Source organism: Carcharhinus amblyrhynchos, chromosome 15, assembly GCF_965287045.1.
Source record: "Carcharhinus amblyrhynchos chromosome 15, sCarAmb.v2.hapA, whole genome shotgun sequence".
Lineage (NCBI taxonomy): Eukaryota > Metazoa > Chordata > Chondrichthyes > Carcharhiniformes > Carcharhinidae > Carcharhinus > Carcharhinus amblyrhynchos.
The window spans coordinates 48,145,530-48,170,078 of record NC_137338.1 but is presented as its reverse complement, the minus strand read 5'-3'; the positions used below and the strand labels follow the sequence as shown (position 1 = coordinate 48,170,078).

Here is a 24,549-nt window from a genome sequence, read left to right as displayed (position 1 = left end):
CTGTGAGCACTGAAACAAAATGCTTAAATGGCCTTCTTGAATTACTTGATTGTTTTTGATTCTCTGCATGGTCAAATATCTAAACTCACGCATGAGTTTGGTGTTTCCTTTGTGTTGTTGCTGGTTCACTGCAATAACTTCTCAGCAAAAGTTTTGTTTATCAATGAGAAGTTGCAGCAATAGACCAGCGGAATTGAATGGTTTGCCATACTATTTCAGAGGGCAGTTAAGAGTCAATTACATGACGGTGAGATGTACTTAGGCCAGATCAGATAAGGATGACAGGTTTCGTAGGGCATTAGTGAACCAGGTGGGTTTTTACACCTGTTGAGGGTAGTTAACACAGTGACCATTACAGAGACGAGCTTTATATTCCAGATTTATTCATTGAATTAATGATAAAATATTGGATATTGAGGAAAAAAACAGTCGAGCAGCCAAGAATTGTCCTCAAGTAACAAAGAGTTGCTCATTTTCAATGGAATGGCCACCAAGGTTCGGTTACAATCAGTTAATGTGAATTGTTTTGTGCTTTTTCTCGTTAACCAAATAAACTAAAGTAACAAAACTGTGGGGTAAATTAAAAATGCAGATCCTTAAAGCGATACTGCATAAAGAAAACAGAATCTCAAAGGAAATTTCAAACATCAAACCAAAATGAGATTAAAGGGATCAACAAGGCACCCAGTCCCTGTGGTGCTCACCAGGCACACAAGGCCTCAGTGGTGCTAATAGACAGTGTGTGGTCCCTTTCTAGGGAGAGACAACAACAAATGGGCTGGCACGGTAGCACAGTGGTTAGCACTGCTGCCTCACAGTGCTAGGGATACAACATGTAAAAGTGTGCAGTTATGCACTTTGGACGGAGGAATGGAGGCATAGACTATTTTCTAAACAGGAAATGCTTAGAAAATCAAACACAAATTATGGCCTTGGGTAACTGTGCAGAGTTTGCACTTCCTCCCTGTATCTGCATGAATTTCCTCCGGGTGCTCTGGTTAACTCCCATAGTCCAAAGATGTGCAGGTTAGTGGATTGGCCATGGTATATTAATGTCAGTGGGCTTAGCAGGGTAAATGCGTGGAGTTATGGGGATAGGGCTTTGGTGGGATTGTTGTCAGTGCAGGTTTAATGGACTGAATGGCCTCCTTCTGCTTTGTAGGTATTCTGTGAAATATTGCTATAGAAGAGGGCAGAAAGTAAGGATGGGCGACTCCCTAGATTGGCCCGGGTCAATTAATAGCTCGCCTAATTAGGCCCAGGAGCAGACTGGCCTAAAAATCCTCCTCCTTCCCCACTCCCCTGCATAGTAAGCGCCTGAAGTTCAGGAGAATAGGGCTGAAGTGCAATCTAAAAGTAAGTAACAGAGTTTTAGAAATGTGAAAAGGCAATGCAGCCTAAGACAACAAAGATAATATGTGGTCCAAGGACTCCACAAGGCCACAAGAGACACATGCATCTTGGAAGTTGGTGAACCAATGCAATCTATGGTTGCATGAGATTGCTGCATCCTCAACCCCCAAGCCCCTGATGGTAAACAGGAGGATTCCCAGGTAGAGAACGTTCCCCGGGGACCTCCACCGCCGGACGGCCAGAAAGCATGCCAGGACATATCCTGAAGATGTGTGAAGTGAGGAGGTGTATTGCAACAGCCCATACAGGAAAGCCCTCAACACTGGGGTATAGGGGTATTTCCCTGAGGCAACTCAGATTGTGGGGGCACCAGCACCTGAGGTAGGGTTCGAGGCTTGGGGCCAGTATGAAATTCCGTCCAAGCATGAATTGTTTTGTGTGTGTGCTTAACTTGCTGTTGACTCTGAAGCCGATTGTTTCACTGAATTGTGGAATCAGCACTCTGAAAGCATCATTTAATATGCCTTTTCTTGTAGACAATAATACAATAATTTACTTCAACTCTGCCCACAGACTAAGCATGATCCGATTCACACAAATACATTACTGTTGTCCCGCTTAATCAGCCAATCTCAAATTTTTAACTAAACTATTCAGTGTGCAAACGTTAACCTATTTTCAATATTATTTTTGCAATTTGCTAATTTGAGCTGAAGTGTCACCACTTTGACCTTAAATAAAATATTTCAGTGAAGAGTGCTATTATATTTTTCACAAAACCGATAATATACACATTTTCAGAAACTTACCATCTGTAGATGAATGATTTCATAACAGACCGTTGTACAAAGCAATGCATCAGGCAATTTATTCTGTTATTGAGTTACCAGAAATCTTTAGCAAAATATCCATTTATTAATTTCTAGATGTAACAGTCGGTGTCATAGCTTGGATGGACCAGATATTTGAGAATGAGGCCACAAACAAATTGTTGGAGAAAATGTAAATTATCTCCATGAGATGTCGGTGTAGGGGCCAGAGACTCAATATCATCAAATATAAAAAAAATGCTGGAAAAGCACCGGTCAGGCAGCATCTATGGGGAGAGAAATAGAGTTAAAATGTCAGCTTGATGACCTTTGAAAGTCAGTGATGAATCAGTGTCTTTTAGTGCTTATGCAACATGTTATTTATAGTGCAGTATTGCTTGGCATTACACACGTGGCATCCTGTAGGCTCAGGCTTTGTACTTTGAATTGCTGATCTCATTGCTACTCTGAGTGGAGATCAAGCTCTTCCCACGGGAATTAAGGAAGAATCAAAGAGGGCCTGGCCATCATTTTGTGTTTTCTGTTGATCAACACAAACAAACATTGTTAAAGGCAGTGAAACATGTCACCTGCATACTTGCAGGTGGTAGATGGGTGATCCAGAGTTAACATGCCATGAAACGTAACAGAGAAACTCAGCATTCATAGAATCCTACAGTGCAGAAGGAGGCCATTCGGTAAGTCTACACTGACACCAATCTCGCCTAGGTCCTATCCCTGCTTAACTATCCTACTAACCCCTCTAACCTATCACATCCTGGGAACTAAGGGTTAATTTAGCATGTCCAATCAACTTAACCTGCACATCTTTGTACTGTGGGAGGAAACCGGAGCTCCCAGAGGAAACCCACGTAGATACAGGAAGAATGTGCAAACTCCACGCAGACAGTGACTCAAGCCGGGAATTGAACCCGGGTCCCTAGAACTGTGAGGCAGCAGTGCTAACCTCTGTGCCACCGTGCCACCCACTCACACTGAACTAGACTTTCAAGATGTAATTACTGTCCCAATAACAGAATATAGCCCTGTTCAAACATGTATCAAAGTCTAATAAGATTGATAACAGGGAGGCCACTCAGCTGACCCCTTAGCATCAACCCTGAAACAGAATGCTCGGAAGACACACCCACTTGTCCGAATTAAATTCTGGGGACTGATGCCTAAGCTGGGAGAATTAACCCACAAACTAGTCAAGACATAATCATACTCACAGAATCATATTTATCAATCAACATCTCAGACTCCGCCATTCCTTTTCCTGATGAGGCCACATGCCTGCACAGGTCAGGCCCACCAGAGGTAGGGCTACACTGACATACAGTCGGGTGAGAGTGATCCTCAACATTGAATGCTCATGGTATCAGGACAAAGATTGGCAAAACAACTCCTATTTTCACTCATCACCCTCTTTCAGCTGATGAAACAATACTTCTCCTTGTTAAAATAACCTTGGAGAAGCAGTGAGGGTAGTAAGAGCACAGTATGTGCTCTGAGTGGGCCACTTCAATATTCATTACCAAGAGTTATCCAGTAGTAACAATACTGACTGAGATGGTTGAGTCCTGAAGGACAGCAACGCTGCAATGGGGTTGCAGCCAGTGGTGAAAGAAGAAAACAGGTGGAAAAAACCTGCATGACCTTGTCCTCACAAATTTAACAGCTGCAGATTCTTCTGTCCATGATCCTATTTCTATAAGTGACAACTGCATAGGCTTTGTAAACACCAAGTTCCATCTTCACGCTTTGTCATACTTAGGAGAGGCAGTGATAGTGGTAATATCACCAGACGAGTAATCCAGAGACCTAGGCTAATGCGGTTAAAGTTGCCATAATCCCAGATGACCATAGGCTACTCTTTACTTTGAAGTGGTGATTTAACCTGAGGATCACTGCGCCTCAGGTGAGGGGCAAGTTTGAAAAGGTGGGCCTTGTTAGGAATTGGGAAGTTAACAATGTTAACAATGAACTTGAGATGAACACAAAATAACAAACAAGTAACACAATTAACAGGCATCTAGAGGAATAATGATATGATTTATCCAGTAACGAGATTAGCAGATGTCTAGAGAAATTGAGGTGCAAATTGCCATATAAAACAAAACTTTACCAAAGATCAGTGGGGCTGTACAAATGATAACTTCTAAAGCAAGGAATTCCATACAGCCCAAACAACAGGGTGGAATATCAAAGAAACTGAAATGTATGGCTACGAGCATCCTCATTTGAGAAAGCAGGCTAGTTTTCCATCCAACAATAAAACACAAGCCCGTTCTATTTAACATTTACAGCCATGGCAGATTACAGATAGTCTCCTCTAAAAAGATCAGTTTTGTGCTTTTGCTGACCTAGGAAAAGACGTTTCCCCAGACTTGGTCAGGTATAATTTTGTTTTTTAAAAAGCATTTAGAGAGTTACGTGAGTAAAATGGGTAAAGAGGAATATGGGCCAAACGTAGGCAATTGGGACTAGCTTAGTGGTTAAAAAAAGGCAGCATGGATAAGTTGGGCTGAAGGGCCTGTTCCATGCTGTAAACGTCAATGACTCTATGGTTATCTAAGCTGTATTGTGTGGTAACTACGAGTTGGATTTGATTTAGAGTTACTAAATTGGATGTTATTTAGGAAAAGGGATGTCTCAGTGAGTTCAGGAAATGTGGGTGTATTTTGGGAACAGGACGTAATTTCAGATAAAATGGTGTGTTAAGTTTTAATATACCTAAGAGTCATTACGTATATTAGTTTTTCTTGTCATATGTTTTCCTTTCCTTTTACTTTAATAAATACTCTTTATTAATTTTTTATATAATGACTTGTTTATGCAATTAAAATCACATGGGATTTGGGGTGGGCTGGCTAGATGGATAGAGGACTGGATTTGTCATAGAAGACAGGGAGTAGTGGTGGAAGGGTGTTTTTCAGAATGGAGATCTCTGGCTAATGATGTTCCGCAGGGATCAGTGCTGGGACATCTGATATTTGTAGTATATATAAATGATGGAAAGGAAAATGTGGGTGGTCTGATTAGTAGTTTTGATGAAGACACAAAGATCGGTGGAGTTGCTGATACTGCTGGGATTGTTAAAGGATACAGCAGGATATAGATGGAAGACTTGGGCTCAGAAAAGGCAGATGGAATGCGAGGTGTTGCATTTTGAGGGGTCACATTTAGAGATGAATTATACTGTAAATGGCAGAACCCTGAGGAACATTAATGAACAGAGGGATCTGAGCATGTAGATCCACAGTTTCCTAAAAGTGGCAACGCAGGCGGGCAAAGTGATTAAGAAGGCATATGATATACTTGGGCATCAGCCGGGGCATTGAATACAAGATGGGAAATCATATTGCTACATAAAACCTTGGTTAGGCCACATGTGGAGTATTGCGTGCAGCTCTGGTCACCACACTACCAGAAGGATGAGGAAGCTTTGCAGACAGTGCATAGAAGGCTCACTAGGATGTTGCCTGGTCTCGAGGGCATTGACTGTGAGGAGAGATTGAATAAACTAAGATTGTTTTGACTGGAAAAATGGAGGCTGAGGCTAACTATTAGAAGTCTACAAAATTATGAGAGGCATAGACAGTATGGATAGTCAGAGGCTTTTTCCTTGGGTGGAAGTGTCAATTACAAGGGGCACAGATTCAAGGTTGGAGGGGGAAAGTTTAAGGAAGATGTGCGAAGAAAGTTTTCATGCAGAGCGGTGCCAGAGGAGGTGGTAGAAGCAGGCACATTAGCAACATTTAAGAAGCTTCTGGATGAGTACATGAATAGGGAGGGAATAGAAGGATATGGGCCTAGTAAGGGTAGAACATTTTTTTTTGTTTAGTTAGGGCATCATGATCAGCAGGGCCAAACGGCCTGTTCCTGTGCTGTACTTTTCTTTTTTTTGTTTGTTCTTTGACAGGGCTGGTTCCTCACTGGGTTGTATATAGTTTCTCACATTATTCCAAACAAATACACAGCACTAAGAACTAGTGTTTCAAGCTATCCTTCAGGATTTTGGAACATTCTCGCCGGTAACATCAGCAGGTTTCTTAACAAGATCTCAGTCATCGTGTTAACTCGATTCACTCCATGTAGTGTCAAGAAATGGTGAAAGCAATTAATGCTGCAGAAGCTATAGGACCTGACAACAGATACACAAGACTGATTCCTTAGATGGTAAGGTTGTCCTATGAAGAGCGATTGAAGATGCTGGGCCTGCATTCTTTAAGGTTTTGAAGATGAGACGTGATTGCATTGAAGCATATAAAATTCTTACGGGGCACGCCAGGCTAAATAATGTGAGAAGGATATTTCCTGTAGCTGTGGGGACATAGGGTCACAGTAAGGGACAGATCATTTAGGACTGAGATAAGGAGAAATCTCTTCACTCAAAGGGTGGTGAATCTTAGGAATTTTCTACCCCAGAGTATTGTGGAGGCTCAGCCGTTGAATATGTTCAAGACAAAGATTGATAGATACAGTTCCCTAGATATTAAAAATATCAAAGGATATGAGGATAGTGCAGAAAGAAAATGTGGTTGAGGTAGATGATCAACCATGATCTAGTTGAATGATGGAGCAGGACTGGGGGCTTACTGCTCCTATTTTCCTATGCTCCTGTTAAATGTGTTTACAATTTAAATATGTATCAAAGTGCTGAGCAAGTAAGAAAATAATCTCACGCAGCAGTGCGCTTGGTGAGTTGATTTTATTTCATTTTAGTGGAATCAGCTAATACTGGCACGTAACAGAGTCAGTGTAATTTGCAGCCCTGACCACTATTAAAGATGCAATTGCTGTTTAAGCGCATCCGCTGTAGTGTCCCTCAGCAAGAGGGATAGACTGACGTGGTCGACAGTCTATTAACAATCCCGACCCCCAAATCTTCCCCCCTCTCACCTCTGGTCTCAATTTTCAGATCCGGGTAAATAATGATGGGAAATCGAGAGGTCTGTTTCCCTGCAATTGTGATTCGACTCCTACCCACTGCAACCCCCACTCCCCGCCCCCCCCGGCCCGTCTGTCTCCCCTCTTGGCTCAGGCTGAAGTCGTCACTGTCTCGAGCTCAGCACCAGAGCTCTATGTCCTGCTTTTACTCTCATCTCCTGTTGGAAACAGCCAACCAGTGCACACTATGTAAATGAATGTGCTTAGTGAGGTAGTAACAAACTGACTGAATGGTTGTTATAGCGACAGCTGAAGGCCCTGCCTTGTAGCTTATATGAGGGAATAATGTCCATGTTTCCCTGGGGGGCGTGAGAACTAAAATTGAAATAGTAACGGGGGTTGTTCGGGGGTGGGGGGGGGGGAGAGAATTGACGGACAATAAAGTGATCGGCGGAGTTAGGTTGTGGAGACAGCAGCTTTTCATCGGTCATGCCAGTTCTTAAATTTGATGCTGAGTCACTAGAAGGTATCCCAAAATCCTCCTGTTATAAGCTTCCATCAAAGACTATGGAGGAAATAGAACACACCTGTCCTCAGCCACGTACGGTGAGTCAAATAATGGATATCTGTGATTATATATATATTTGTTAGCTGAGAACGGCGACGGCATTTAATTTCATCAGGGCAAAGGGAGCGACACAACATGATCTTCTGAGTAATTTTAAAACAATGCCTCAGTTAACGGTGCCCCTCATTGTGTGTTTACTGTGGCCAGTAAATTAAACAGCTTCATTGTTTGCATGCCTAATTATTCTGGGAGACAAGATTCACAGCCACTCCTACAGCTGTGGAGGAGAGAAGCAAGCGGGTGCTGCGAGAGATTAAAAAACCCCAAATGCTTGCGATACAATGAAATGTTTCCTCACCCACTTTAGTAATTAATACCCCTTTCATTACAAATTGCACTGGATATTTATATCGTGGTGCAATGCATAACAATATCACCCAGTATCTCAAATTCTCCTGCGAATTTGAAACTGTATCATATGGATTAAAAATGCTGCCATCAAATTGCAAGTGTTCAGTCATCTATGCAAACCTGAAACTGTTGGGAAGCCAACAAATCACACACAGAATTTGTCATTTGTACATAAAATAGCAGACACTGCAAATGGCAGGATTCATTTTTTGTCTTTAGCTTTTGCACAATGCCTTAAGCTTTGATGACTGAACAAGGCTGTGGGAGTTATCTCAAACAAGAAAAGAAGCATCTTGTTGATTTAAGTGTTATAAACTGGTGTGATCGGTCACCTGCTGGCCACAATTACAACTTGGAGGCCCCAAAATTTGATAATCTGTGGAAGTGGGGGTTAGCAGCATGGTGCACATTTAACTTGTGCTCATTGCTACCGATGCAGGCCAAACTCAAACTTGCAGCATGCTCACTTAAATGATGTCGGATGCAACCCTGCACACCTGTGGCTGAGCGTCTGAGCAAGCGGGCATAAAAGCGTGAGAGGCGAGCACACCGAGCCAAAACTAGCCAACACTACTAAAAGGGGAGGGGCATCCTTCTGAGAGGGAGCTAGGGATGGGCAATAAATGCAAGCCTAGGAACGATGCCCATATCCCATAAATGAATTAAAAAACACTGAGTCTGGAGCAGATGCTGGGAGTCATTGTACGACTGATCCTGAACTGGAAAAGTCACAAGAGTGGCACACCATGATACAGAATGCACTGTAAGGGTTTCCAACAATGTGCTGCAGACCTTGGTGCAGGACATGAAAGGTGCCTTCTGCCACAGGTCTCCAGACAAACTTTGTGACAGCAGTGTGACCATGGGGATCAGGATATGGATGCCATGTCGCAAAATGTTTCATAACCTCACGTGTGTGGTCAAGTTCAGTGAACATATCTTCAAATCCCATATCGCACCGAAGGGTGACACACTGATGCTGAATGGCAGAGGCACCAACCTAGGGGAGTGAGAGTGGCTTCATAGAGTACAAACCTGCTGTCCCCTCTCAGGATTTGTCCTCTCACCTTTGTCAATCCACCAGTGTCCTTGCAGCCCATTCTGCTGTTGCCCATGCTGAGAAGGTGGTGTCCAAAGTCAAGCTTTCTAGGTCAACAGCTGCTCAGCACCATCCTCCAACATCATCTACAGTCTCCTTCATTGGACATTGGCAGCCTCCGATCAGTCATGTATTTATTAGTGACAAGTCGGCTTACATTAACACTGCAATGAAGCTACTATGAAAATCCCCTAGTTGCCACACTCTGGCGTCTGTACACTGAGGAAGAATTTAGCATGGCCAATGCACCTAACCAGTATGTCTTTCAGACTGTGGGAGGAAACCAGAGCACCCAGAGGAAACCCAAGCAGAAAGAACATGCTGACTCCAGAGACAATGACCCAAACTGATATCGAACCTGGGTCCCTGGCACTGTCAGGCAGCAATACTAACAACTGTGCCACCGTACCACCCATGGTGCATCCATTAAGCAAGTGCCACATACAATTAATCACTAGGATAGGAAAAGGCAGCTGCAAGACAGGAATGAAGGGATTGTACAGGTGGGGTGACGTAGTTTGATTCAAAAATTTGGTTTGGAATGGTATAATGTTTTGCAGTGTGTTCAAGTAAATACTGTGGTGGTGACCAACATAGAGAATGCAAGATGTGGGACTGCAGGTGAATCGGGAATTGGGGTTGTTTTTGCTGGTATTGCATTTGCTCATTTGTGGGATATTGCTGGCTGGCCAGCATTTGTTGCTCATCCCTCACTGCACTGCCTGAAAGGGGCTGCATTGGTCTGCCTCCTTCCTTCCTCCTCTCTTTCTCCTTTTCCTCAGGTTCCTTCCTCCTCCTCAGATGGTTGCTGCGTAGTTGGTGACTGCATCCTCATTGTGAGGTTACGCAGTGTGCACCAGACCACCACGCATTTTGACACCCACTCACCCACTCCACCTGGGTGGTCCAGGCAGCAGGAGGGTTGTTTAAATCCCTCAATGGTGTGCTGAATCACATTCCATGTGGCAACACAACTTTTGTTCATATGCATGCTTCTCCAGTGTATGTGGGTTTTGCGCAAAATCATGGGTCCTGTCTTTGTAGAATCGTCCCTGTCACCTTGTGGCTACCCTCTTGTTGGTTTTAGTGGCCCAAATGTGGAAGTCATAGCGGACTGTCACATAATGAAGGCATCATGACTGCTCCACAGATGCTGGGCACTGACATACGTAAGATGGAACCGAGCTGAAACCCCTTCTGGTGATGATAAGTCTCAGAATTGACAGGTAACATCCACAAAACCAAGTTGCTTGCAGTCAATGTCACCCTGTACCATAGGGAAACCTGAAATCCTTATAAAGCTATGTGCTTGTTCCTGCTGTTTCTCTGGCAAGAGAAACTGAAATATACTCAGCTCTTTTGGAACACAATCTTCAATAATCTCATTGATACAAAATGGAGGGTAAACTGAGAGATATTGCAAATTATGTGCAGCTGGCTTGCAAGCGAGGTGCCCAAAGGCATAAAGATCGGTGGCTATGGTCTCCTTGACAACCACAGGTGCTGCCATCCTTGCCCTGTGATGAAGTTACAGCAGGTGGCAGATTTCAGCCAGGACATCCTAAGTGAAACAGAGACGTCTGACATATTGTTTCTACCTAAAGTTCAGTACTGCAACTCAGGCAGGAATTGCTTCCCAAAAGGTCACCAGCCTGAAAGATTGGGCTGAATTTTACCAGCCCTCTGGGCACCGGTGGGCAGGCAGGTGGATCCATAAAATGGCAGAGTAATGTGAGTGCCAGAGTTCCTAGCATCTTCCTATCGCCATGCCATCTTGCCAGCAGCGTAGAAGGTGGCAGACAGTCCCCCCACCCACACCCCCAAAACCCCCTAGGGGCTAATTGAACAATTTAAGTGCTAATTAAGGACCACTTCATGCCACCAATGGCATTTTACCAGTAATGGATGGGCCCTTAACCACTTGCAGATAGAGTCAGGTAAACCCATGTGGCCTCCCACCAGGCCTTGATGGTGGGAGTCCTACATTTTGTGGGTATTCTTTGATCTGTGGAGCCCCCCCACCTGCTGTGGCAATGCCTTAACAGCAATGGCGCTATCTGCTCTTACCAACAAACCCCCTCCTTGCCAAACCTGCTTAACTGGCCTTGGTGTCTCAGAGCCCACTCATTTGGTTGGGAGGACAATATCCTTCCATGCTATCCTCCTCTTCTGGATGCAGTCCCAGCAGTGGCCACATCTTCGAGTGGCGTTACTGGGAACTCTGACCTGCCAACACTCCAACTGGCCGGGAACTCTTGGGATTGGGTGGCCATTCTTACTAAGGATAGTAGCTTCAGGTGACCAAGTAGTTGTGTGATTTCTGCAAGTTGCAGCTCCAGATGCTACAGAGTGCAGCATTTTCTGTTTATGTTTCGGATTTCCAATACACAATAATCTGCTTTTATCTGAGTGCCCTAGTGAAGTTATTCCTTCCCACCCCTTCTGCTTTTGGGTCAGTTGCTAGGACTCCACTGCAAGAACAATTTTCTCTCTCCACAGGCATTGCCAGACCTGTTGAATATTTTGAGCATTTTCTGTTTCTATTTCAGATTCCCAACATCCATAGTATTTTGCTTCTGTATTGTCTTTTGAACACCCTAGGTCTACAGGGCCTCCTTTGTAGGGCCCTTTTCCTCCCACTGTACCAGCAGCTTGCTTACTCAAAGTTGCCTCTTCCCATTCACCCCGTCATGCTGTAGTCTAAAGCGAATGCAAACTACTGTACCCACGTGAGCAAGTGGTTTGAGTTGAACCATAAAGTTAGGACAAATTACTCCAGCTCATGCACAGTGACTCAGTGGTTAGCACTGCGGCTTCACAGCACCAGGGACCCAGGTTCAATTCCCAGCATGGATCACTGTGCAGAGTTTGTATGTTCTCCCCATATCTGCATAGGTTTCCTCCAGGTGCTCTGGTTTCCTCCCAGTCTGTAAGATGTTCTGGTTAAGTGCATTGGTCATGCTGGATTCTCTCCCTTAGTGTATCTGAAAAGACATCAGAATGTGACAAATAGGGGATTTTCACAGTAACTTTACAGTGCTAATGTAAGCCAACTTGTGACATGAATAAATAAACCTTATACTTCATCCTGTAAGAATTTTAAACAACTCCAGAAATTGTTAGGATGGTATTGATTAAAGAATGTGTTTGACACAGCTCAGTTCAATACCACTGACCCTAGCTTTGGTTCATGTTTCTTCTCACATCATTTGTGTGGGCGGTACTGTACTTAGCTCCCACATTAACCCTGTATATACCAGACCCTCATACTACATCTCCCCCCCAAGTCTTTACCTCATGGATAAGGAGTTACACTCATTTACTTGATGTCTTATCTACCTTACTGTTACTATCTTAATGCTACTCCAATGTTATTGCTGTTACAGTTTTTGCACGATCACAACATTCTCTCTATCCAATTTCCTTTCTTCAAGTCATTGAAGTTAGAGGTTCAGGTAGTCTGCAGGCCTTATAACTCTCCACATCTTGTTTCATTCTGTCAGAATGCGGTCTTGGTCCTGATTCTTGCTGGTTGTTTGCAGGTTAGATATGCTTACATTCTTTTCTTCCACTGTTTTATATTGAACCAAGCCTTGTTGGTTCGACTATTGTGTTGATCCATGGTTGCTGTTACTCTCGTTCGTTTCTTGTAGGGTGGACAAACTTGATATTCATCTCCTTGGTACAGCGTTTTCTTCATCCTCTGTGTGAGCTGAATTAAAGCTTTCTGAGGCTGAGGAAAAACATTCATGGCGAAGAGAAGATTTAGAGATACTTACATCTGCTTTTTGTTTGTTGTTTGTTGTTTGTTGTCAATGGTGAAAGCCTGGTACCAGGTTCCAGCATCTCTTGTAGCTGTGGCGTGCTGGATGCAAGTTGCTGTTCTCAAGCAATGGTTGCTGTGTTGACCAACTGTACCATCACCCTGTTTGAAGGTAGAGGCTTCTCAGGCTGCTGATTATTCCCTGGTTCTGCTTCTAATGGAGGCATCATTGTAATCTGACCATTAGGAATCTGGAATGATAATGGACAAACCTGTTTTAGTCTTGACCTTGTGCATTATATTGGGCTATCTCTGTGGTGCTGGAGTTTTGACTTATACAGTTTGCCAAAGTGTCCCTGCCTGTCACAGTGGAAGCATTACGCAGTACTCACAGGGCAGTAATCTCTCCTCTGAGGGAACTTTGCTCCATAGCAAACATGGCAAAATGGTTCTGCTGGGCAGTTCAGGAATTGCTCTGCCTAACTTGGATTTCCCTGCATCTTTGTGACTTAACAACCAGGACTACTTATTTAGAAATGGACTATGCGGCTCCAAAAATATGGCTACTACAGATTCCATGATTTACAAGTTACCTGCAGTTCTGAATGTTTCTAACAGGAATTACAAGACAAAACTGAACCCTTTCCTTCTGGAATCTCACACCTAACATGGTGTGGATCTATTATAGTCAAAAAGAGAACGGCAGATGGTTTGTCTCCCCAGTCTGAATTTACAAGAAAAAGAGAGCCAACTAAACTTCTTATACATGCAGAGGCACTTATTGCCACCATTCTGAGGTGAATGATGGATTTTGACCAGAGACACAGAAACTAATTGTTACCCAAGAATTGACTCATTGATGGGCAACATCACATGGTCTAAGCTTCTTGGCCTTTTAAAAGTTTATTATTACATTCTTGGACTCCCAGAGCAGTGTCCTATTAACATCCAGCCTGTCAACACTGAAGCAAGGCTCCAGGCTGACAACAAAGCCTTCCCAAATCTAAACCTCCTTGAAACCTAGTTCCTGCTATCATCCAATAAAGTGGACCAAGTTTCTAGATATTAACCTTATCTCGCTGTGCCATCACCAACTTGTAAGAAAGTTGGCAGCTCCTGCTTTCAACTAGCTGAACCTACCTGAATGTTAACTCTTACATTACTGAACTATCATTGATCTCTGACATTAGGACCCTAAGATTCACATGAAACTAATACCCATATCTTTGATTTTTTAAAAGTTGCAAAATTCTTTTCTTTCCTATCTCCTTGTGTGCTTGTATATGTATATGTGGTCGTGATGACCATCCCCTGGGTTTGAATGTATGAATAAACAACTCTGATTTTAACCCAAAGGGAGTTTACTATGAATCACTTTAAAATTGATGTCACAAACAGAATATTTGGGGAAATACACCAAAGCCTATTTCAAAAATTTAAACATGTCTGGTTACAAACAGACAGTGAGAAAATAAAGGTCACAGAGTCATAGAGGTTTACAGCATGGAAACAGGCCCTTCGGCCCAACTTGTCTGTGCCACCCTTTTTTTAAAACCCCTAAGCTAATCCCAATTGCCCTCATTTGGCCCATATCCTTCTATACCCGTCATACCCATGTAACTATCTAAATGCTTTTTAAAAGACAAAATTGTACCCGCCTCTACTACTACTTCTGGCAGCTTGTTCCAGACACTCACCACTCTGTGTGAAAAAATTGCTCCCTCGACATTTTTGTATCTCTCCCCTTTTACCTTAAACCTATGCCCTCTAGTTTTAGACCCATCTAACTTTGGGAAAAGATATTGACTATCTAGCTGATCTGTGCCCCTCATTATTTTACATACCGATATAAGATCACCCCTCAGCCTCCTATGCTCCAGAGAAAAAAGTCCCAGTCTATCCAGCCTCTCCTTATAACTCAAACCATCAAGTCCTGGTAGCATCCTAGTAAATCTTTTCTGCACTCTTTCCAGTTTAATAATATCCTTTCTATAATAGGGTGACCAGAATTGCATACAATATTCCAAGTGTGACCTTACCAATGTCTTGTACAACTTCAACAAGACATCCCAACTCCTGTAGTCAATGTTCTGACCGATGAAACCAAGCATGCCGAATGTGTTCTTCACCACTCTGTCCACCTGTGACTCCACTTTCAAGGAGCCATGAAAATGTACCCCTAGATCTCTTTGTTCTGTGACTCTCTCCAACGCCCTGCCATTAACTGAGTAAGTCCTGCCCTGGTTCAATCTACCAAAATGCATCACCCCTTGCATTTCTCTAAATTAAACTCCATCTCCCATTCGTTAGCCCACTGGCCCAATTGATCAAGATCCCATTGCAATTGAAGATAACCTTCCTCACTGTCCACTATGCCACCAATCTTAGTGTCATCCGCAAATTTACTAACCATGTCTCTTATATTCTCATCCAAATCATTAATATAAATGACAAATAACAGTGGACCCAGCACTGATCCCTGAGGTACACCGCTGGTCACAGACCTGTTCAGTTTTCCCTCATCCCCTGACCATGACAATATTCATATCCCAATGCCAGCCTGTAGAGATTAATTCTGAAGTAACGAAAAGGCAGATGGACTCTTTTATTGAAGTTAGCTCTCTCCAATATTTGGTTGCATTGCAAGTTGAAATAAATGTCAGGGGATTTTAGAATCTCATCAAATTTGGCAGATGACTAATGAATATCCTGTTGTGCAATGATGTCATCTGCAATTGGCCCTATTGTGTACAGAAGTGTTTACTTGCTATACTGACTTTTTAATTAAACCAGAAGCAATGCTGTATCTTAAAACTCTTTTCCCCCAGAGATTCTAATTTTCGGATTGCTCTGAGCATTGAGTGATTCCAAGTTGAGTTGGAATTGATAAATTGTAATCCATGTTCAAGATGTTTAAAGTGTGGGTATGACTTTAAGAAATTAGAGGCTTTCAAGTTGGCATTGCCATTCACTGCACTACAAAGGATTTCCTGTGTTTGCCAGTATTCTGGTGGAAAAATGGCAGTGGTGTGCTTCTGGAAGAATGTTTTTTTAACAATGGCTGTATGGGTTGGTTGACTGCCAACTTGTTTAGTTGAACAACTGTTGTGGCAAAATTCAACAGCAGACTTGCTGTTTTGTGAAGCAGACAGTCGTGACTGTCAAGTCCCTGAGTAATTTAATTATTTTCTTTTTTGACTTGGAGGCCACTTGTTGAGATTTGGAGTTGGGGATCAGGTTTGGCAACAAGTTTCGTACAAATGGTGCTTCTGAATCTGATTTAATAAGGTGGATTCTCAGTATGAGCTACAACCTGGAACTTAAAAAGATTTAGCTCACCCTTGCAGATTCTAGATGCTGCTGAAACTGGACTTCCAAGGGAGATTCCAAGGAGTCTCTGCCTTCAGCTTCCAGGCTCTTTTCTCTGGAACTTTTACCATCAAATATCCTCCATGTCTTCAGCCTCAGTTGGGAGCTTCCTTCAGGTCAGAATTTCCATCAGCGGTTTTCTTTATCTTAACATCTCTGTGAGGTTGGAGATTTTTGATCCTGAGCTGCCACCATGTTAGGATGGTATTGGGTACAGAATGCGTTTGTTAATGGAAAGTCCATTGTCTTCTGTATGTTAACATCAAGTCTTCATTTACTACTTGTAACAATATACATATCTACAGTTAAGGGTACAGCAGGGAGTTATCTCAATGTCTATGTCTTACCATATCTCTGCACAACACCACATTAACGCTAGGTCTGGATCATGTGACTTCTCATATCACTGTGTGGATTTAATCCCACACTAAGCCTACATGTGCCAGACCTTTATTCTACAGTAATTACTGAACATTTCTACAGTTACAGCAAGTGCCAATAGAAATTATTTGACAACAAACCAGGAAGTGGTTGATGATCCCTCTGCTGGTGGGATGTCCATCCTGAGTTACTTTATGACGTTAAGATAGAATGATAGGTGAAGCACTGAATTTCACCATGTTAGAATTGGCATTAAATCGGGATTGTGCACTCCCAGCATGGGCACTAATGCCCTCACCAAAAAGGTATCCAGTGTGGTTTGCTCCATTTTGGAGGCTAACTGCACTCTTAAGAAACCAGGCTAGTCTGGTAAATTTTACAGCTAGAATACGTACCTGAGAAAGATTCCTGATGGCACGGTGATTAGCACTGCTGCCTCACAGTGCTGGGAACGTGAGCTTGATTCTGGCCTTGTGTGACTGTCTGTGTGGAGTTTGCACATTCTCCCTGTGTCTGCGTGAATTTCCTTTGGGTGTTCCAGTTTTTTCCCACAGTCCAAAGATAAGCAAATTGGAGGGGATTGGCGATGTTAAATTGCCCCTTAGTCTCCAAAGATGTTTGAGTAGGTGACTTAGCCGTGGTAAATTGCGCAAGGTTATGGGGATAGGACAAGGGGTCTGGACCAGGTAAGATGCCCAATCAGTGCAGACTCGATGGACTGAATGGGCTCCTTCTGCAATGCAGGGATTCTATGGATTCTATGTTATTTTAGTTATTGTATTTAGGAATTAAGTTAGAAACATTGAGTTGCAATTTCCCAGCCTATCAGAGATGGGCTTCGGAGGTGTGGGGTAGGCAAGGAAGTGGTTGACCTGTGCATATTCTGGAGATAGGGTCCCAGCAACAACAGCTACCAGACTGAGGAAATGGATTGATATTTCATAGAATCCCTACAGTGCAGAAGAAGACCATTCAGCCCATCCACACTGAGGCAGCAATGCTAACCACTATTCCACCGTATCCACCCACATTTGTCTCACAACGTTGTATCAGGAAATGGAGCATAGGTGGCTTCACAGCAAGGACTGTGAATCACTTGAGCCTTCTCGAGGGCATTAAATTGCAGTGCTCAAATCTTCCCAAGCAGAAGGCATGACATTGCAATCACTCCCTGGTCTCTGCTGCCTCTGCTGATGTAATGGAAGCTGCTGTCCTCTTCTAGGTGTCTCCAGGGTACTTCTGTTATTGCTGCTGGACCCACACTGGCAAGGAGACTAGCAGCCCTACTTATGGGCCAAGCTGGAAGGACCTCCTAAACGAGAACTCTGCAGCCATTCATTCATAAGTGGACCAGGCTCCCGAGGCATTATTTAGATGTCAATCTCCCTGATCGCTGGTTACCCCAGGACCCTCCGACACCACCATGGCCCGATTGCGGCAGCCACGACAATTCCAGGCCAGCTCTGATTTCCTCCACCTGTGCCCCGATCTCCAGGCCCCCCACCCAGCAATGGTGATCCCTCCACACCACCCACCACAGTAGACCCCCTCCCTCCTGCCAGCAGACCAGCCCCCGCCCACAGAGGCTGACACCGCCCCCCCCCCACACAATCCCCAGCAGATCACCCTCCAGCCCACCCTGATCACTGGCCTGCCTCCAGCCCAGACCGATCCCCATGAAAAATGGCAATGGGAGCCCCAAATTCTTGACACTGCCTGATGCCTGCTGGGCAGTGCCAAGGTGCCCCTGGGCATAGACATTTTGCACCTCTGGCAGTGCCAAGGGGCATAGGCTGGCACTACCAGGGTGCCTATGCCCAGGGGCACCACGCCCTCACCGCCCTGATTGCCCCCCCCTTCATTCCAGCAGAGTCTCCTGCTAGTTCCCTGAAAGCACGGAGCCACTTTAAACCCCACTGGAGGGAAATACTCTTGGCAGGGTGGGAGATGCTACTGAGCCCAGCAAGTTCCGTGTCGGGCCTGATAATGACATTTAAAATAGATTAAAAATACATCTAAAACAGATTAAAATCACTTACCTCTCTTCCTGTCAGTTTCCAGTGCGGTCCTGACCTGCTCTCTGGCTCTGGGAGACCTGCATGTGTCGGGAACACACGGGTGAATCCTGCAAAATGGCCGATACGCACATGTCCCGACCCCATCCGCCAGAAAATTTGCAGGTTGCGATGGAAGAATCGTCCCCTTTTATCAAACGAAAAGAAGTTAAACAAAGTTTTATTCTTGGGTTGAATTGCTAAGTGAAGAACACATGAAACAGGAGGAGGAGTAAACCACACGGCCTGTTGAGGCCGCTCAGGCATTCAATACAATCATGGCTGACCTCAGACTCAACTCCATTTTCCTCCCCGCTCTCCATCTCCCTTAACACCCTGAGAGACCAAATATCTGCTATCCCAAACTGAAATGAATACAACAATGGAACATTCACAACCCTCTGGGTAGAAAATTCCAAAGATTCACGCCGCTTTGAGTAAAGAAATTTCTCCACATCCCAGTCTGAAAAGACTGGCCTCTTAGCCTGACCAATGCAGCCATTCTAATTTTTGTTTGACTGTGAAAAATCTGAAAAGCTGTTTAAGTGTAACAGAACAAATTCTCTGTCGCTGTGCATTGGCAGACTTTGGCACCAAGTTCGTTTTTAGTAACAACACGGCAGTCCAGCCCAGTTCCGTTTATGAGAAGTGGCCACACACAAGGGTGTAAACACTCCTCCAACATGCGAATGTTATTTGTTGATAAATCAAAGCAATTACCACGGCATCTCTGACCATTTAGAAAGTTTTATCCTCTCAATGTTTTGATTTCCCCTCTTGAGGGCCACTGAATGGAGCTGGAATTAAAACATCTCGAGCACTTCACATGGAGTGAGTTAGTTTACTGAGAATTGTTGTACAAGCAAAAGCAGCAGTAATCTTATACAGGAAGATCCCAGGAGACTTTTCTCCCCCTAGTGATAATGGTTGAGGAGTCAACGGATGTTGATAAAGAGCAGGCAACTCAGCTGATTCCACAGGAGCACTGAACAGACCAGACTCGAGACCCAAGCATATACATATACTCTGGGCTGGCACACTCATGAGGATAAAAAAAAATCCAATTGAATTAATTATTATGGTATCACTGACCTTAGATTTATTTTTAAAAAAACAGTATTCACATGTTGAAGGAGCGTTTACACTCCTATGTGGACATTCCTCCAAAGCGTACAGCACAATGCAGCCCGTGAGTTGGACTAGACTGTCACGCTTGGAAGCCTCGTTCAGGCGTGGATTCATTCAGTAACACACTGAGTGCCAGCTACCCATTACAATCATGCAAACAAGCAGGCAGTACAAAGTGTGTGTGGTGTCAGTGCCTGAAGCAATAAGTGTAGGTTAATTGTGTATCCCTGTCCCCCACTCAATTTGGGGGTGGGGGTGGGGGTTGCTTCCAAAACTCCAAACACACAATACTCAAAACTTTGAATCCTTGTAGACAAACATTTGGAATTTCTACAGGGGGTCTCCTGAGTTCCTGCTGTAACCTTGAGAGGAGATTGGCACATTGCCCAGAAAAATAATGTACAAAGTTATTTATAGTATTTCTCCTGGGTTTCCCTGATTGTCTGATAAAGCTTATGGCCAGAGATCAAGAGAACTTCATGGAAGTTCAGTACTAAAATGTCCATGCAGCTATATTCAGAAAGTTAAAAGCCTGGACAGAAAAATACAAGGCTTTATACGTAAACATTTCAAGTCCTTCCTGATCCTTTCCCTCCTTCCTCCCTTCCTTGTAGATTGAAAACAAAAGGTTTACAAGGTTGATGTCGTGTTATTATAATGATAAAAGGGATTTATAAACATGTTGTGGGTTCATTTCTTTAGACTACACACATGTGAACATTTATACATGAGTAAAAAGTTTGAAGACATCAGCAGAGGAGCTGTGTGTGTGCTCCATTCCAAAGTAAAGTTGAAACTGGATCACATGACACACTTTTTCACTAGTGATGCCATGCTGCTATCCCTTAAAGGCAAATAGCAATATCTCTGCATTTGTCACAGTCGAGGAATGAAGGAAAAAGATATATATAGTATATTAAAGCAGGGCTACTTTTAGGTCCCTGAACATACCTCCTTTGGTGAGGAATTTACCTCAACCAGAGTTGAGCTAAAGTGAGCCTAGACGCTTACGAGGTGGGCGGGAGGTTTGGCTACCCAAACCCAGCTTTCCAAAATTGGAGGGAGACCAGAGAGATTCCCAAATATCCATACAATGGGTGAGGAAACTGCCTCCCTCATTTAAAAAGCCCCCAGAGAAGGTAGTGGAGGCTGCACCTTCATTAGAGGGCAGCGATGTTCCACAGGACACAGAACATGTTGGAGAGTACGCCCTCCAAATCCAAAGACCCTGGCCAGGAAGCCAGTGATGGTTTCTGTAGACCACTTTAGGACAAAAATAAATGTGGAGATGAAAAGTTCACAAGTTTGCCCAGAAGGAGTGAAGATGATGCCGCCCCTAGCTAATGGGCTACTTGGAGGTACAGCAAAAGCTGACCACTTCCCAGAGGGCAGGAGTATTCCAGAAGTCACACTAAACATCACCCAACTCATCAGAAAATGGACCCCAACCAGGTTGGATACTATGTTCATCCAGCCACACAAATCTATATAGCCATATCCAGCACAGATGTGAGAGAGGTCCCTGCCAGAAGGTCCTCTTTCTATCATCCCAGCCTGCAAAGGCTGACCAAAGTTCAAGGTCCAACTACCACTGCAAGCTGAAACTCTCCAGTTGTGCTAGACCAAACCAGGATCCCCTAAATCTGCTCAAGGCCCTTTGACATATCCATCCCTGGGTCCAAGCAACTGAAGATCCAGGTTACCCAAGTGAACAGGCAGGTGCTATGTGGGGCAAAAACAGCTCAATCCTTTCATCCCCGTGTCTGGCATCCCCAGAGTGAGATGTCCAACATTCCCCTGTGCAATGCGCAGAGCTGCTTAATCCACACTTGATCCCTCAGAGTTCATCAACCTATAAAACCCCCACACCCATGTGAAGATGTAGGAGGATGAAATGCCTGAATCCTGAAAGATTACAGCCAGGGAAATATACTTTTGTCTCACATTAAGATGTGTCCAACCTGCCCTCGGAAGGAACATTCCAGTTGACTTCTGATTCTTCACTTTGGACACATGTAAAACCCAACTTGTTTCTTGTTGTGGTCATGCCTGGAACCCTCTTCCTCCATTTCATTTTTGTTTAAAGTTTATTTATTAGTATCACAAGTAAGCTTACATTAACACTGCAATGCTTACATTAACACTGCAATGAAGTTACTGTGAAAATCCCCTAGTCACCACACTCCGGTGCCTGTTTAGATACATTGAGGGAAAATTTAGCATGGCAATTGCACCTAACCAGCACGTCTTTCAGACTGCTGGAGAAAACCAGAGCACTTGGAGGAAACTCATGCGACATGGGAGAACGTGCAGGCTCCACACAGACATTTGCCCAAGCTGGGAATCGAACACAGCAGTGCTAAGGGGCAAATCAGAATAAAAAGAAACACCTTTCTGTTTATGGATGGGTAGAGAGTGGGGAAATCAGGGCAGCTTAGACTCTCCTCCTGTCCCTGACACATTAAACATTTCGGTGTCCATGTCCATCTATTGTCAGGTGGGTATACAGGGTACCTGGCCTGACAGCAGCTTGTTCGTATTCTGTGACTCACCACATGCACATGCGACTTTGAACTACCCTCTCAATTTCACACAATGCCAGGATCCAGGATGGTGGTTGCAAGTGTTAGATCAATTTGCAGTTATTGCCTATCAGATGTCATGTTGGGATTTGGAGAAGCATCTCAAGGACCTTGTGGCTAGCCAAGCAGCAGTTTGTGGATTTCTGAAAGCAGAGGGGAAAGGTTGTTGTGAGGAAAGTGAATGGGGAGGAAAGCAAGTAACCCATGGTCAAACCATCTGCAGATTACAGTTCCTGCTCAACAGCAGGATAAAGATGAGGTGGGACCTGAGAAGGAATATAAAGCAATAATGTACCATTTTCCTGAATGTCCTCAGTAATCTCAGAAGCAATGAGCTCAGTAACACTGGCTTCATGATGTAAAGAATCTTATCTTCCTGTGGGCTCTGTCAGCACATGCAGATCTACTTCTTTCTGTGCATATGCACCCCATTATTCTGAAAAGAGACGTAAGAATGTCAGTGACTCTGTTGCAATACATTAGGGAGGTGTGCCTACCACAGCTGAATAGCTGAAGATATGTGGCAGCAGCAAGAGGCAGGTGTGAATTTGGCAGCATTAGTACGTGTGCAAAGGTGAGGTGCATTATCTGAATGATTGCAGATGATGAGTGATGGGGCCATGGTTCAATGAGCAGTGCGTGATGTGGATGGAGCAGTGAACAGCAGATATCAAGTGGAATGTAACCTCTGACCTTGGCCATTCATGTGAGCTCATTGAATTTTTTTCCCCAACATTGTAGCCAGATCTTCAGGTCAAGAGTCCAGGAAATGATCTCTGTGCCTGGCCATCTCACATTGTGTCTTTTGTCTATCTCTATCACTAATAAAACCTCAGCACCAGCTCAGGAAACCTGGGAGTCCTCTCCCTTGCCATTGCACCATTTGCTATGTTTTTCCTCCCAATGATGAGTTCCAGAGATAGTTACTGCATCTACTGCTCTGAGAGCAGCTCTCCTTTAAGAAGGGGCAGGTTCACTAAGCACACACACTAGCCTCACAAGCTGCTGGACACTTTGTTGAGCAGAGAACAACATAGCTACACATTGGAGCAATTTGGATGAACAAGCTGCAGGTGGTATGCCTGCCTCAAAAGGACCCAGGCATGAAATATTCATGCACCTTGATTGCCGAGCCCAATAAAGGGTCAAATCCAATTTTCAACAGGTTAATTCCACCTAATGGGAGTTCGAAACAAGTGCCCACAAATATAATGGAGTCGTCAATTATTGCAAAAAAAACAGGAGAAATGTCTTTTGGAGTAGTTGTGTGGAACTTGCTACTGTAGGTAGTAACTGAGGCAAATAGCATAAAAGTGCAAGAACCACAAGGAGCTGGTTTGCAGGTGCAGCAGGTAATTAAGAAGGCAAATAGAATTTTGTCCTTCATTGCTAGAGGGATGGAGACTAAAAACAGTGAGGTTACAGTATAGCTGTATAAGGTGCTGGTGAGGCCACACCTGGAGTACTTTGTACAGTTCTGGTCTCCTTACCTGAGGAAGGACATACTGACACTGGAGGGGGTGCAGAGGAGATTCACTAGGTTGGTTCCAGAGTTGAGAGGTTGGCTTATGAGGAGAGACTGAGTAGATTGGGACTATACTCATTGGAATTAGGAAGAATGAGGGGGGATCTTATTGAAACATATAAGATTATGAAGGGAATAAATAGCATAGAAGCAGGGAAGTTGTTTCTACTAGCAGGTAAAACTAAAACTAGGGGGCATAGCCTCAAAATAAGGTGGAGTGTATTTAGGACTGAGTTGAGGAGAAACTTCTTCACACAAAGAGTTGTGAATCTATGGAATTCCCTGCCCAATGAAGCAGTTGGGGCTACCTCATTGAATGTTGTTAAGGTAAGGATAGATAAATTTTTGAGCAGTAAAGGAATTAAAGGTTATGGTGAGCGGGTGGTGAAGTGGAGCTGAGTCCACAGAGATCAACCATGATCTTATTGAACAGCAGAGCAGGCTCGAGAGGCCAGATGGCCTACTCCTGCTCCTTGTTCTTATGTTAATCCCTCACATAAGGGTTTACTCAACAGTTGTTCAAAAGGGCTCACTTTCTTTGACAATTGCACTGGGCTGGGAACCATCAAGAGAGGACATTTTTACCCCGATAGTTCCTCTGAAAAAGTTAGAAG

The 24,549-nt window shown here is 43.9% G+C and overlaps 1 protein-coding gene across 1 annotated transcript in view; it reads left to right on the top strand.

Annotated features, from left to right (window-relative positions):
• Positions 1-7,510: 7,510 nt before the first annotated feature.
• The window catches only part of pcyt1ba (phosphate cytidylyltransferase 1B, choline a), a 61,526-nt gene continuing 44,487 nt past the window's right edge, over positions 7,511-24,549 (top strand). Inside the window, exon 1 of the mRNA XM_080203918.1 lies at positions 7,511-7,661. Coding sequence (XP_080060044.1) covers positions 7,545-7,661 — 117 coding nt within the window. The 5' untranslated portion in view covers positions 7,511-7,544. The remainder of the gene's footprint in view (positions 7,662-24,549) is intronic.